The 15,783-nt window shown below is 38.1% G+C and overlaps 1 protein-coding gene across 5 annotated transcripts in view; it reads left to right on the forward strand.

Moving 5' to 3' along the window:
* The window catches only part of LOC114652123 (tight junction protein ZO-2-like), a 253,598-nt gene that overhangs the window by 217,961 nt on the left and 19,854 nt on the right, over positions 1-15,783 (forward strand). For all 5 annotated transcript variants that reach the window (XM_051927776.1, XM_051927773.1, XM_028802330.2 and 2 more), the window contains 7 exons: positions 337-445; positions 5,448-5,667; positions 11,785-11,969; positions 14,022-14,117; positions 14,377-14,456; positions 14,558-14,768; positions 15,227-15,327. In XM_051927776.1, the coding sequence (XP_051783736.1) occupies positions 337-445; positions 5,448-5,667; positions 11,785-11,969; positions 14,022-14,117; positions 14,377-14,456; positions 14,558-14,768; positions 15,227-15,327 (1,002 nt within the window). The remainder of the gene's footprint in view (positions 1-336; positions 446-5,447; positions 5,668-11,784; positions 11,970-14,021; positions 14,118-14,376; positions 14,457-14,557; positions 14,769-15,226; positions 15,328-15,783) is intronic.

Genomic DNA, 15,783 nt, shown 5'->3' on the forward strand with positions numbered 1-15,783 from the left:
TTAAGAGCTCCCAGTTATATCACTGAGCTAAACAGGATCTGTATTAACCAGCTGCAGATATAGCTGTCTTAGCTTCTGACATGGCTTTCTGTTTGCTATGGCCCTTGCTGTCAGCCACACACGGATTGTGATGGTTAAAGCAGAAATTAAACGAAAGATGCTATATTCCTTAATGGTATATCTTTCATCATTTAGGATTATTGGTGCTCCTACTGATTGAATCAGATGCTTTAATTTTAATTATGAAATTATTAAAATAAACTGCAGCTTTTTCCCTTCTTTTAAGGGTAATAAAGTACATATCTAATCAAAAGTATCTTATTTTATCTTTATAAGGTTAACAGCGCTGACTTCAGATGTATCATTCGGGAAGAAGCTGTACTATATCTCCTTGAAATTCCAAAGGGGGAGGATGTAACCATACTTGCGCAAAACAAATCTGATGGTATGTTCATATTTGACTACTGATAAGTCCTCTGAAAAATGCATTGTTCGTCTAGCATGTTTAAAGTACAAATTTTGATCATTAGTGGAAATGCATTTCTTATGGCAAATTCAGAACTTTTTTACATATGTAATAATCAAAGTAAGGATACTCATAATTCAGAGGTTATAAGAAAAAGTGATGATTTTACATTTGATCCTGAACTTTTTAACATGCTAGACTGAAACCGTTCCAGTTTAATTTTTGTTGTGGGTAGTTCTGTTTTCCATTTCATGAGCTGTGTGTGTAGTACTAAGTAAATCCATTATAGTGATGCGCAAACAGAGTTTGCTTCACTGTTAGCTTGGCAAAATCACAAAAAATATGAGCAAACCTTACTGAGCTCCACAAAATGCATTAAAGTCAATGGCAAAGAAGGAACTGAGGTAGTGTTGAGTGAATTATAAAGGTGCATTTGTCTTTTATATGTCCCTGAGGGATAGGAAACGGTGTGCCAACTAGGCTTGACCAATTATAGTGGCCAAATATGTGGTTTTAGCTGTTAGGGCAGCAGTGCTACCCACTGAGCCACAGTGCCTTAAACAACAACAAAACACAAACTAGCAGTAAGTAAATAAATTATAGATCATTGCATTCACAGAGTTCCACTCTTGGGGACACACACTGGCCATGCTACAAAGCGACGGCATGTGCAAAACTCATTGCATTATTTGATGCTGCTCCAAGCACAGCTAGAACGTCTGTTTTGTTTTTCAGTTTACCTGTGCATATACTTTACATCAAGAAAAAAGAAGCACCTTGTAAATTGTAATAAATCTTTTGTTTTCATTATCTCACAGCAAGTCTTATGTATTTTGATGAGGGGGAGAGGAAGGGGAGGGCTCCTTTAAGGCTTATTTGGGATGTAGCTGAGCACATGGGTAATTTTCATGCATACCTAAATACAATTCCAGGCTGACCGTTAAGATTAACATGTGTAATGTATGTGCTTATCAGTGATCTCCACATTTGCAGACTCCAACAGCATACATCTCATTAAGATATTAGCACTTCATTGTTTTAAGTCAAATGTTGCTTGTTTTTCTACACCAATTTGTTTTGTGTTTAATAGTAGTAATAACTAAATAGACCTTTAATACTCACAAAATTTCTTAATTGAAAAAAAAAAAAGTTGGAAAGGAATGTTGGATTTAGAAAACCGATTGTGTGTATCATGTTGTTGTTAGAAAACCTGTTTTTTTTCCTATTATCCATAAATAGAATTTTGTGAAAATACATCTAATTCGTAATCTGTTAACATTGTCTAATGTAAGCCTTCAACCCACCAGCTTCAAGTACCACTTTCTGAGCTAATCAGCAGCCAATGCAATTTATGGTAGTTTCCCAACTAGGTCTCTGTCCTACTTCAGATCTCACACAAAAAAAAGCACACCGTAAGGGCGAAGAGCTTATTTAAACAAATAAAATGCAACAGTCATATTACTTAGTTTTAAAATATTGGATATATGTGATTTTTCGTAAAATCTACAATAAATTTTCAAAACTGTTCGTCACTAACTTCTTGAAAATTGATTAAACTGGAGTTAAAAAGATATAAATTAGAACCAAGTTTCTAAAAGCACAAGGATATAAGTATTTGTTAAATTTGTTATCATTCATAAAGTGAATGAAAACAGGTTTAAAAATACCAACCAGTAATCAAAAGCAAGAAAGTACTGTAATGAATGAGTCTATTTATAAAATGAATTGCAATCAGTAATTACGTGCATTAATTACTAATTTAAAATCTTTATACGTTTCCTGGTTTGTTTGTTTGTTTCTCTCAGCGTCATGAATGTAATGCAGTTATTCTGCTGAAGTAAAATGGCAGACCATGAAACAGCCTTACCAAGAGATGAGAGATAGCATTCAAAAACGAGAAGTTGGAAATCAAAATGGCGGAGTCCAATGTGCAAAGCTAAAATTATACATCACAAAGTCATAAACATACATGCAAAAATCATAAATGTTTAGAAAAAGATTGTCAATAACTAATCATGTGAACGTCTGTTGTGCAAAATCCAGAAAGACCACATGTAAGTAAGAATTTCACATGACAGTAATGACCCTATAAACCTATAAATTTCAATATGGAAGAGTGAACATTGACATCTTTTATACTGGCAGTATGATTACATCATTCAACACAGTGTTGTTAACAACTATGAATTAGTAAGTGATGATGCTTACCATCAAGAAATGGAAACCCAAATGTTGGAGAAAACAAAATAACATTAAAATTTAATAATGTTATGAAAAACAAAAACGTTTGCAAAATAAACAGAATGGGATCTCTAAAAGCTGCTGATTTGATGAGTAATGTTTGTTTCACTTGACTGAATTACTGACTTCTTATCATAAGCAGAATATTTACTATATCATTACTGTGCCTATACATCCTACTCTAATCTCAGTGTCTTATTCTTTAGTTCTGTTTATGGACACTGCATTGTAAGGTTTTAAAGCAAGTATTCAGTTTTCTCATTAAATCGGGTCTGCACTTGTTGTGTACTTAACTTAGTTATCAGAAAGATGTTTCTCCTAAAAATTGATGTAATTATGATGTTCTCTACACATTCTTGCAACATCCAAGAAGCCAAGATTTTCGGTGAATAGAATGTCTGTGTTTTAGGTAATTTCTTACAGAGGCCCCACAGATTAAATGTTTCAAAGCTTACTAATTAGTATTTAATAAAATGAAATTATTGGAAAAAATTAATTTCAGTTCATGTTTGTATAGCACACATCACTGAGTGCAGAGTTGCTGTAAAAAGCTCACAGGTAAGATATAACTAAAGACTTTATATTATGCATACACATTAAGGTACATGTTAGTTTAGACATACAGTAAAACAAAGCATTTTCAAACCAAGAAACACAGGTTGATCTTAAAATACAAGTCTATCCACCTAAAATAATTTAGCTAGCAACAGGTCAGGTCAGGTTGGGGAGCATGCACTAGTACAGCACATTGCTGCACCCACCACATGACAAAACAGTTCAGGATCCTGGTTGGCAATCCCACAAGCAGACACATGGTCCAGTCCCACCCTCCAGAAATGACCCTCTATCTGCCGCAGCCAGGTGTTACATGGGAGTCCCCTTGGCCTGTACAACCACTTGGGTCCTCAACAGTGAGGATCCTGCGAGCCAGATCACCCTCTGGGAATCATGCCACATGGCCATAGTGCCGTAACTGATGCTCCCTCATGGTGCAGGTAATATGCCTCATTCAGGACTCCTTGCACAACTGCTCATTTGACACAATGTCAAGCCAGCGGTACCCAACGATTCTCCGAAGAGGCATAGTACCAAAGCAGTCCAGTCTTTGTCTCAGGTCACTGGATAGCGTCCATGTCTCGCAACCATATAGCAAGGAGGAAGCAGGAAGCACCAGGACTCTAAAGACTTGGACCTTCGTCCTTTTGCATTGATATCGGGAGAGCCACACACCCTTTTCCAGTGACCTCATGTACTCCCATGGTGTTCCAGTCAGTCTTCTGACTTAATAGGAAGAGTCACCAGAGACATGAATGTCACAGCCGAGGTAAGTAAACCTCTTGACAAGATCGAAACTCTCTCTGCAGATGGACACACTGTTGATGGCTGTGCCTAAGAGGTCATTAAAGGCCTGGATGTTGGTTTTTAGCTGAGACATTTACAAGCCCAGACACTCGGACTCCTCGCTCAGTCACTTGAGAGCCCCAGTCAGAGCCTCCATTGACTCTGTGAAGTGAAGATCAGTGAATCTTTGTTCGCTGTCAGATGCCCCACAGCCACTGGACCCCACGACCTTGCACAACACCCAGTCCATGCAAGCATTGAACAGAGTACAAGCAAGAACACACCCCTGATGAACCCCAGAATCAACTGGGAAAAACATAGAGGCTCTACCTCCACTCTGAACAGCTACAGCACTCACAGTACATAGATGGTCTAGTGCTTACAGATTCCTTTAACAAACACCTCCTCATCTGCCCTCAAAGCCCAGACAGCCGTCCTTCTCAGTTCCCGGTACAGACCAGAGTTGCATCAAGCTGTGTGCTGCGATTCCTCTCAATGAGGCTCGAAGTGTCCTGCAAGATTAAGCATCTCCAACCCTCAGCAACCTTCAGGGTCTTGTCACGGAAGGTCTCCCACATCACATTAGGATTGGCAGTCACACCCAAATCTGAAAGTTCCTCACACAAACTACGTACAAACTCGTCACTAACAGCCTGATCTTGGAGTCTGGCCAGGTCCATCCTCATTTTTCTAGTAGGTGGTAAGCTACTGGACCTAAGCTGGATCTTCAGAGTAGTAACAACAAGTCTGTGGTCAGAATTCACAAACTGGGCACTTCTATAGACCCTGCAGTTTTGTAAGAGCCTCCCACATCTGGCCATGAGGATGTTTTTGATCTCTTTCACCGCACCACCAGTATTGGAGTCCCAAGTCCAACGATGTGTCTCAGGGTGCTGAAACCAGGATCCAGCGATTCGCAGCCCCTGAACTTTAGCAAAGTCAAGGAACATGTAGCTACTTTCACCACAGTCACCAGAACCATGGGGGCCGAGACAATCCTCATAGCCAGTCCTGTCAGTGCCAGTGGTTGCATTGAAGTCACCCATGATCAGAGGAGTGTCACCTCACTGGCAACCATCATGGAAAAATTAAACCTCTGCAATGTCCATGGTTAGCAATAATTCAAAGGTAAAAAACTAAGTTGGACGCAGCCACAATTTGGGAGACTTAGGACACATGGTTGCCTACTCCTTCCTGATTATCTCTGACTTTCTGACAACAGTGTCACATCTAAAGTTAGTAACCTTTCCTGCTGGGATACTGGTTTTGTGTAAAGCACGGAGAAAGTGCTTAGTTTTAAATGAATAATGTTAACTGTACAAGTATTGTATGCTTCCTGTTACCTCTAGAGATGAAACAGTTGATGGAGATGCTGACATTTGTTTTGTATGACTTACAGTTTACAAGGACATTCTTGCTTCAGGCAGAGGTGATTCGTTCTTCATTAGGACACACTTTGAGTATGATAAAGAAACTCCTCAAAGTCTGGCATTTAGTCGAGGAGATATCTTAAAAATTGTGGACACCTTATATGACGGGAAACTTGGAAACTGGCTTGCGGTGAGAATGGGAAAGGATAGCATGCAGCTTGATAAGGGCATCATTCCAAACAGAAGCAGGTAATGTATAAAAATATGATTGACTGTTCAACACTCCTTAATTCTGCAGATGTGTCTTATCTTGTGCCCCCTTCTAGAAAAAAAATGTAATAATTTTGTTTACTATTTTTGAGGTTAGCCTTCTAAAACATTATTAATAGCACTTTAGTTATCAAGCTGCTTTATGGTTTCCTCTCACATCCCATCCATACATCAGCTGTGTGTATGTGTAAGTGAGCCCAGCAGAGGACTTGCACCCTGTGTAGTTTTGGTTCGTAACTTAAATTTAATACTTCAAGAATAGGCAACAGGACACTTTGTCCCCAAACCTTATAAGTAGGATTTAAAATAGTTGAGTAAATGTGATGAAAAAGAAACAGAAATGCAGTATTAACAGTCATTGGGAAGGAACCTGAAGAAGACTGGACATCAATACTTAAGACAAAGATTAGATAAAGAGCAGAATTATTTGAGACTGGTCAGTGAGAGCACAGAAAAATCCATTTCTGTGATATAATAAAATAAGTTGTGCAGGTCTTAAATGTCTGTTAAAATATTAGAATCAATGCAGTTTTGTGAGAGCTGAACTTAACATTTTTTAGGAGTCGGGGTGTGAGTGGTTTACATGATGTCCTGCAAGCTTACCAGGAGAAGGCCTGTATTCTTGTCTATTGACATTGGTGATTTTGAAAGATCATAACAGATGATCCTGTAACAATCAGGAAGAAAGTGAATTGAGGTAGCAGAGGTGAATTTTAATTTTCTGTTTTGATTTAAATCCAAACTGTACCAGTTCAGAATGCCACACTAGGGTTGTCACATTCATATCCAAATTGTGAGTATTTTTGAATGTGAAATTTCCATTTGATTATTCAAAATGAAATTGAAATTTCAGGACATCTTTGATTAGCTTTACTTTACTCCCAGTCCCATTATTCAACATTGTGAGAACTTCTCAGAGGTAACTTCTTATGTTTGTCATATTTGCCTGTCACTCCTTGAAGCATGCTTATTATTATTTTTGGACAGATTATTTCAGTTTTCTGTATTCTGTCGTCAATGATGTGGTCTTCCTTGTGTCCAATGAAAAAAAGCAGCCTCTTTATTTTTAAAGACAGGCTACTCAGTAGAGCTCTGTTATGAATTCATTCCATTCTTCATTTCAACAAGGGGGGCTGGTTGAAGCATTGCTTTTTAAACTCCAAACTCCAGCAGACAGGGAGGATGGGATGTGAGGGATGATTAATACATAATGTAGTGGAAAATTATACAATGCTCAGCACCTGCAAACATATTTACACATAGTCCTTTATCCATGTGATATTTGTATGGAACTTTCTTGGGTTTTTACCAAAGGCTATAACATGATACAAAAATCTTAAAAGAATCAGCCACTGATGCTGTACATGCTACTGAGATAAAACTGTTGAGTGTACAAAATGTCATCACATTGTAATGGTTCATGAATGATTATGATTGATATTACTGTATTTATCATTAGAAAGGTAAAAAGTTTAAAATAAGGTGCCAGACATTATTGCCAAGACAAGTCAAGAAGTAGCAGTCAAACAAAATAGCAGCACATTGACATTTGATTCATTCAGTAGTGTTAGATTCTTAAAATTGGACCAAAGAGCTACAGAGCTGGTGGGTTTTCAACAACAGGAATATGGAAAGGAGATAACAAGTTCACATTAATAAAGACAAGGTGTACAATGAAATATGCTTTTTGTTTAATCACCAAAGAAGTACCATCTAATACACGGGTGGGCAGATTCAGTCTTGGAGGGCTGCAGTGGTTGCAGGTTTTTGTTCCAACCCAGTTGCTTAATTAAAAAACAATCCTTGTCAATTATTTAATTTTATGGCTTGCTAGTGGTTTAACTCTGCCATGTCGGGCCATTCTCATATCCTAGATTTTTTTTCCTTTCTAAGGATATCATCTAAATTATTTGAAGTCTAAAACAGACAAGTTATTCTCAGTGCTTCACTTTTTTCTCGTCACTTTCCTTCCAAGTATTTAATTAAACCCAATAGTGCATGATAAATACATACAGGTGTAAATGGAAACAAGCTAAATGGAGAAATGCTGGTTTCTTTTGTCATTTGCGTCTTCTTAATTATGAGCAATTAAAAACGAAGAATACAGCTGTTTAAGACTAAAATAAGAAATAAGGGTTCAAAATCTTAATGAGCGAGACAACTAAAGTGAAGCAGAAGTGTTACTTGAGCAATGAGTGCTTCTTATTAACACTAGAATTACCAGAGCCTACGAAAAAACTCGTAGATCCGGCCCACCTTAAATCGCTTCTTAAAACCGTTCTCACCTCTCCGCCAGCGTCTTTTGTCATCTAAATGTACTGATAAAGACATGCTGCCAGCAGCCGGCTATTCCATCCCCCCAACGACTTAGAACGTAAACGATCTTTTCCCAGCTCATTCCTTGATTGATTATCTGGGAGTGAAGTGGAGTTTTAGAGTAGAAATAATAGATTGTTATTTGGAACACACGCATTTCATATGTGTTGCATTTCTACAGCAATCTGTGTAAACACATTGTTAAAACAGAAACGTTTTATATATTCTAGTAGCAAATGACAAAATGTAGGCATAAACTATATAATGTATGAAGCCTGAAGTCCAAATATCAAAGAAACGCTTTCACAAAAGGTACAAAAAAAAAAGCCACCGGCAAAAAAGCCGCCTTAGTGTGTGACATTGACACGCAATAACTATCACTGCTTTCGTGGCGCAACAGTATCAGTTCCTGACTAGGAATCAGAAGGTCATGAGTTCGATCCTGCACAACTCCATTTTGAGAAGTGTTCTTATTTTCACTATTTTAGAATAAAAAGATACATTTGATTTCAGTCTGTAACAGCCGGTGTAATTTATGATATTTGTAAAGGTTAGCTTTATTTTTTTTTTAAATTCACTTTTCATTGTCTCAGTCGCGTTCAGGATCCTTCCCTACCCCACCTGACACTGCTGTTTTCACATAAAGGCGCGCTATAGTTCTGCAGTGTATCACAATACATACGACCCCGTGTTTTTTCCCCCAATCTTGCCAGTCCCCACATGTTGCTGTATGCTGTTTCTTTTGTACTCCAGGACATGCAGAGGAAAGCATAGTAAAGAGCAGTAACTTTAGCGCTATATGCAATCATCAGACACTCCCCATCTGATACTGCTGTTTTCACATAAAGATGCGCTAAAGCTGCCGGCTGCTTGTCTTAATCGGCACATTTAGAAGACAAAAGAGAGGTGAGAACGGTTTTAAGGTGGGCCGAATCTATGAGTTTTTTCGTAGACTCTGGTAATTCTAGTGTTAAGCAATTGGGTTGGAACAAAAACCTGCAGCTACTGTGGCCCTCCAGGACTGAATCTGCCCACCACTGATCTAATAACTAAGTTGTTTATTAAAATTAATCTACCTGGCTTTCATTTTGACCAGAGCATTTCCTTCCATGTTAACAACAAATGCCTAAATTGTATCTTAAGTCTATGAGTTTTTTAAAAGAATCATAAATAACTGTTATACTTAATTTATCTGAACATGTGCACACTAAATTAGTTCAGTAACATTTTCTATTCAGTAATATAAAAATTATTTTTAATCAATGTGTGTCAAAACACACTGAGCAACAAAAATGTATTTCCTGACATTTTTAGCAGTTTGAAAATATGAAACTTTGCATGAGTTTATTAGTTTCAGTTGTGCAAAACAGAAATGCTCCTGAAGTGCCCAACTTGGCTTTAGCTGAATGTGAAATTTTACAAATGCTAAAGAAACAACATAGCAGCCAACCAATAATAACAACCAAGGCAGTAAAACATCGGTGCCATCAGTGTTTTTTCTCTCCTTTTAAAGAACATCCTGTGGAAATTATTAGAACGTTTTATCAAACCTTGGCATGTGAATAGGGAAACCTGTGAGAGAAGCCACTGAAAGCCTGACCATCACCTCAGATGATCTACTAAATTTGGTGACCAAATGTGGAGTAAAGGAGTGTGACTCAACTGTACAAAAAGTTCATGTAATGCTAACGTATTTTAGGTGGATGGTAAGATAGAAACCATTATTCAAGAAGAATTGCCTTCTGTTCCCTCTGGAGTTTGATCAAAAACCCAAGAGTAAACTTGGCAAGCCTTTTGTAAGGGCTTGTAATTGGATAAGATCAGGATTGAGCCTTTTGGCCATAATTCAAAAGACAATGTATGGTGTAAACCAAACCCTGCTCATGGCACAAGATACTGTATCCTTATAATAAAAATTTTGACTATAGAGTGATTCTGTGGAAATGATTCTCATCTATAGGGACAGAAAAAATAGGAAATTTGAATGTAAGAGAGTAACAGAAAATATTGGCAGGTCGCTTGTTTAATTCTGCTAAAAAACAGAAGTTTGGGAGAAGATTCAAAGTAAATCTTGAAGTGGCTGAAGAATTAAAGATGGTGAATGACCTTAATTGGCTTAGACAAAACTCCGACCTCAATCCCACAGAGAATCTATGGCATGATTTTAAAAATGGTGGTCCACAAGCATTGACCTATAAGTTTAAATGAACTGGAGCAAATCTTGTAAGAGAATGGGCAAAAATGGTAGACAGCTATCCAGAATACTCGAAGCAGTTACTGTGGCAAAAGGTGGCTTAGCCGAGTGCCATTGTAATATAATACAAGATTCTTGACCCTGTCTAATCTAATTTTGGAGTGCAGAGTGTGGTGAAAATCAGTATCTTAATTAACGAAAATCCTCTAACAGTACAAATCAGTAATCGGGCAGGAGAAAAGCTGTCCATTTTATCTTTTAATTACTCCTTGGCAAATGGCCTTAGAGGTAGCAGTCTTCAAAAGCAGTCTGTTACAGCATGGTCGGAATGATTGGAGAAACAAAGGATTGAGGCTCATTTTATAAACTTTTGAACTTACGTACAGTGTTAATCAATGCAGTACATTTTACTCGTTAGTTCATTGGTTTACTGACATATAAAATAAAAGTCTGGATTATTATTTTCTGCTTCTTCTTATATGCTTTGAGTTTAGTCACCACCCTTGAAATTTCTGTGCATGTCCATTCTGGTTGTTCACAATACATCTGCTGATTTCTTAGTCATCTGTTTGTCATCTTTCAGTACATTCTGTTGTTCACTTGACCTTTGCCTGGTTTCTTGAACAGGTTTCTGATATGTATTAACCCTTGTGGAAATATTCGGACCCGGACACAAACAGGCAGACACAGACGGTCCTTAACACACACGTTTATTGCACCACACACGAATACAGTGCACCAATCACCATCAATCAGTCCTTCAGACTTCTTTCCTGCTCTCTCTCTCTCTCTCTCTGTCTGTCTGTCTGTCTGTCTGTCTGTCTGTCTCCTCCACTCCTCTCTTCCAAGCTCTGTCCACTTCCACCCGACCGGCTGTTGAGTGGAGTGAGGCGGCCTCTTTTGTACAGCACCCGGAAGTGCTCAAGGTGCTCCCTAATTAACATCTGGCGGCACTTCCTGGCGTGGCAGAAGTGCTACAGAGCACAGTTCCAGAACCAGGCACCCCCAAGTGGTGGCCACGTCCCTCCATAGGGTTGAGCTCCCAAGCTCTGTGGCCCCCCATGTAATCCAGGGAGGTCGTCCCCCTTATAGTCCAGGGAAGATACTGCCTTTTTCCCGGTCCTTCCCTTCTTCCGGCATCCTGTTGGGGCAAGGTCCCTGGACATCTGTCACACCCTTTATGCTATTTTTTTTTAAGATGAATGCTATATTTTAATAGGGAAAGTATGTCAAAACACTTTATCCTAATTTACTGTGAGACCCCATAAATCTAATCTTTCTTCCACAAGAGCACCAGGTCATTGGAGAAATACTTATTTATGTGGTCTAAATATGTGTGCAAACATCATATATTTTTTTTGGCTAAGTAACAACACTTAGATAAAGTATAAAGTTGAATGTGCAGCCCCTGCAGAACCAGTCAGACCATGAAACATCATATTGTTCTTCATAGTAGCACAGTTTGATGATTTAATCAAACAAGTTTTCACAGATAGCAAGCAACAGTTTTAAAAACATTGCAGTCCCAGTGAAATATATTGTTTTGTACTTGGTATAATTCTTTAACTTCCATTTATACATTTTAGAGCCGAACAGATGGCCAGTGTTCAAAATGCACAAAGAGCAGCAGCAAATGACAGAGGAGATTTCTGGAGATTGCGTGGTCAGAGGGCTGGAATGAAGAAGAACCTAAAGAAAAGTCGTGAGGATCTCACAGTGACACCTGTTGGCACAAGATTCCCTGCTTATGAAAAAGTGGTACTACGAGAAGGTAGGGGTTTGTTCAGTTTTTTGGTTTTGATTATTCTGTCATCAAGACTGTTTGATTTGTGTCATCATTCTTTCTGTAACACCCCTCACATTTTTGTAAATATTTTATTATATCTTTTCATGAGACAACACTGAAGATATGACACTTTGATATAATTCAAAAGTAGTCAGTGTACAACAGTGTAAATTTGCTGTCCCCTCAAAATAACTCCACACACAGCCATTAATGTCTAAACCGCTGGCAACAAAAGTGAGTACACCCCGAAGTGAAAAATGTCCAAATTGTGCCCAATTAGCCATTTTCCCTCCCCCTTGTCATGTGACTCGTTAGTGTTACAAGGTCCCAGGTGTGAATGGGGAGCAGGTGTGTTAAATTTGGTGTTATCGCTCTCATAGTCTCTCATACTGGTCACTGGAAGTTCAACATGGCACCTCATGGCAAAGAACTCTCTGAGGATCTGAAAAAAAGAATTGTTGCTCTCTATATAAAGATGCCGTAGGCTATAAGAAGATTGCCAACACTCTGAAACTGAGCTACAGCACGGTGGCCAAGACTATACAGCGGTTTAACAGGACAGGTTCAACTCAGAACAGGCCTTACCATGGTCGACCAAAGAAGTTGAGCGCACATGCTCAGCATCATATCCAGAGGTTGTCTTTTGAAAATAGACATATGAGTGTTGTCAGCATTGCTGCAGAGGTTGAAGGGGTGGGGGGGTCAGCCTGTCAGTGCTCAGACCATACGCCGCACACTGCATCAAATTGGTCCACATGGCTGTCATCCCAGAAGGAAGACTTTTCTAAAGATGATGCACAAGAAAGCCCGCAAACAGTTTGCTGAAGACAAGCAGACTAAGGACATGGATTATTGGAACCATGTCCCGTGGTCTGATGAGACCAAGATAAATTTATTTGGTTCAGATGGTGTCAAGCGTGTGTGGTGGCAACTAGGTGAGGAGTACAAAGACAAGTGTGTCTTGCCTACAGTCAAGCATGGTGGTGGGAGTGTCATGGTTTGGAGCTGCACGAGTGCTGCCGGCACTGGGAAGCTACAGTTCATTGAGGGAACCATGAATGCCAACGTGTACTGTGACATACTGAAGCAGAGCATTAGTGCTGGGCGGTATACCGGTTCATACCGAAAACCGTTTTTTATTTTTGTTATGATATGGATTTTTCTTATACCGCAACACTGGTTTAAATTGCCTAAACAACATTCGGAACGTGGCACAGCGGGAAACTGTTTAAGGGAGACCTTTTTCACTGCTACACCGCTAAACAAGCATACACCGGAGTACATGCGTTAGTGGAGGTATAGCATGGTGAAAATGTACAGAGAACATTCTGAAACTGAAGCTGTAGCAGACGATAAAGTTGAACATGATGATTCACAAGAACTTTTGTTGGAAAAAGGAGTCACGTCTGTTGTCTGGAGATACTTTGGATTTAAAAGGTCGGATGTGGACCATTATGTTCAAATGTGTGAAAACTGTTTCTATACTACTGGATAATACTGCAAGCCAAGTTGTATTTTTTTCAATACTGTGCAATGTACCTGGGTACTGTGTAATAGTGTGACGACATGTTGACTTTATTCTCGACATTTCCACTTCAATCTCGACGCTTATGACGAGAATAAAGTCAACATTTCTACTTTATTCTCGCTGTTTGTCTAAACCAAGTAATATATATTCAGCCATATGTTGAAAATTGGCAGTGATAAATAAATGCCAGAGATATCGAAAGTTTTCTAGCAAATAAAATGGAGGCAGTGATGTGCGTACTTAAATGCTGAAATGTAGTATAAAGATGATTGCACAGATATAAATGCACACATCTGCATCTGTATTCTTTATGTGGGTTATCCAAAGTGGACTTACTGGCATTTATTTATTACTACCTACATATTCACTGCATTCATGTTATATACTGCTTGGGAACTGAAATCTAAAGTGTCATCCATGAATACAGTTTCAAAGTCTTGTGGTAGCCTGTGCATGTTAACTACTGCATGTGCTTCATATTAATGTTCTTTTCTTTTTCTCCCCTGCAGCTGGCTTTAAGAGACCTGTAGTGCTGTTTGGTCCCATTGCAGATATCGCAACTGATAAGTTAGCTTCTGAATTGCCAGATGATTTTCAAAGTGCTAGTAAGCATTCTTACAATTAATCATTATTTCATTTTATATGCTATTTTTAAAAAGAAACAAGAAGTACTACAAAATGTAAGATTAATTTTTATACAGTACTTTCACATTTAATGCAAATACATTACATTTTATTTGAACTAAAAGAACTGAGATATAGTACAAAAGTAGATAAGTAACTTGATAATTAATTAACAATGCTCAGTCAAAAAATTAAGACATTTTGACATTTTATTATTTATTGTATTTTTTGTCCATCAAGAAACTGAACCAAAAGATGCAGGATCAGAGAAGTCTTCTGGAGTTGTTCGTCTAAACACAATAAGACAAATAATTGAACAGGTAGGATGTTTTTTAATAGTATAAATCTGATTTTGCATATTTAAATGTAAAGTTGCTAGACAGAATTTTGATTTTTAATATACCCCTTATTTGATCACAAGGAAAGGCATGCTTTACTTGATGTGACTCCAAAGGCTGTAGATCTGCTGAACTACACCCAATGGTATCCAATAGTGATCTTCTTCAATCCTGATAGCAAACAAGGAGTTAAAACCATGAGGCAAAGGTTGTGTCCAACATCTAACAAAAGCTCTCGTAAACTATATGAACATGCAAACAAGCTGAAGAAAACCTGCTCTCATCTTTTCACAGGTAGAAGTGTTTACCTCTTATTTAGTGATTATCAGTTACATTATAGCAAATAAGTAAATATAAATAGTTGTAAAAAACAGTTGTTTCTGTTGCATTCACAGCATTATGGCCTAGTGTTTGGACTCTGGTTTAGTTATTAGCTTCTGTGTAGAATACCCAGGTTATTTGTTTCTCTGTGTGGACACCAGTTACTTAGTAGAGTCCTAAGAAATGCTGTTAGGTTGATTTGCATGTCTGATTTAGCTTAGGTGAAAGTGAGTGGGTCTGAACACCAGATATTGTACGTTCAAACTTAACTTTTGATTCTGTATAGAAACAGTGGGTTTAGAAAATAAAGGATGAATGGACTGGTGACAAGAAAGCTGCTTAGGATAAAATCATAAATAACATTTAAATATTCTTATAATATCTGTACTCTTTAACACACTAACCCATTTTACTCTCTTCCTTCTCTACAGCAACCATTGACCTGAATTCAGCTAATGATGCGTGGTTTGGTGGTGTTAAAGATTCAATAAGAGAGCAGCAAACAGAAGCTGTTTGGGTCTCCGAAGCCAAAGTAAGTCATTTTTGTTGGTTTCTAAATTATTGAAACATTATTTGTCAGTAAGTTAAGATTTTAAAAAGGGTGCATGTCATAAGAATATAAGAAATTTGACCAACGAGAAGAGACCATTCAGTCTATCAGGATTGTTTGTTTAGCTAATAGCTAAGCTGTCCCAATATCTCATCCTGGTACGTCTTAAAGATTGTCAAGGTTTTTGCTTCAACAACATGTCGCAATAGTTTGTTTCAGGTTCCCACAACTCTTTGAGTAAAGAACTACTTTGTGGCTTCAGCCCTAAACCCCTTAATTTCCACTGATGTCCTTAAGATCATGATTTACCATTACAGTGAAAGAATTTAGCTGAATCTGCTTTATCAATGCCTTTGAGAATTTTAAAGACCTGAATTAGAGGCCCACACATTCTCCTCTGCGCAACACTAAACTGGTTTAATTCTCTGAGTCTGTCAG

Source organism: Erpetoichthys calabaricus, chromosome 5 (genome assembly GCF_900747795.2).
Source record: "Erpetoichthys calabaricus chromosome 5, fErpCal1.3, whole genome shotgun sequence".
Taxonomy (NCBI): Eukaryota; Metazoa; Chordata; class Cladistia; order Polypteriformes; family Polypteridae; genus Erpetoichthys; species Erpetoichthys calabaricus.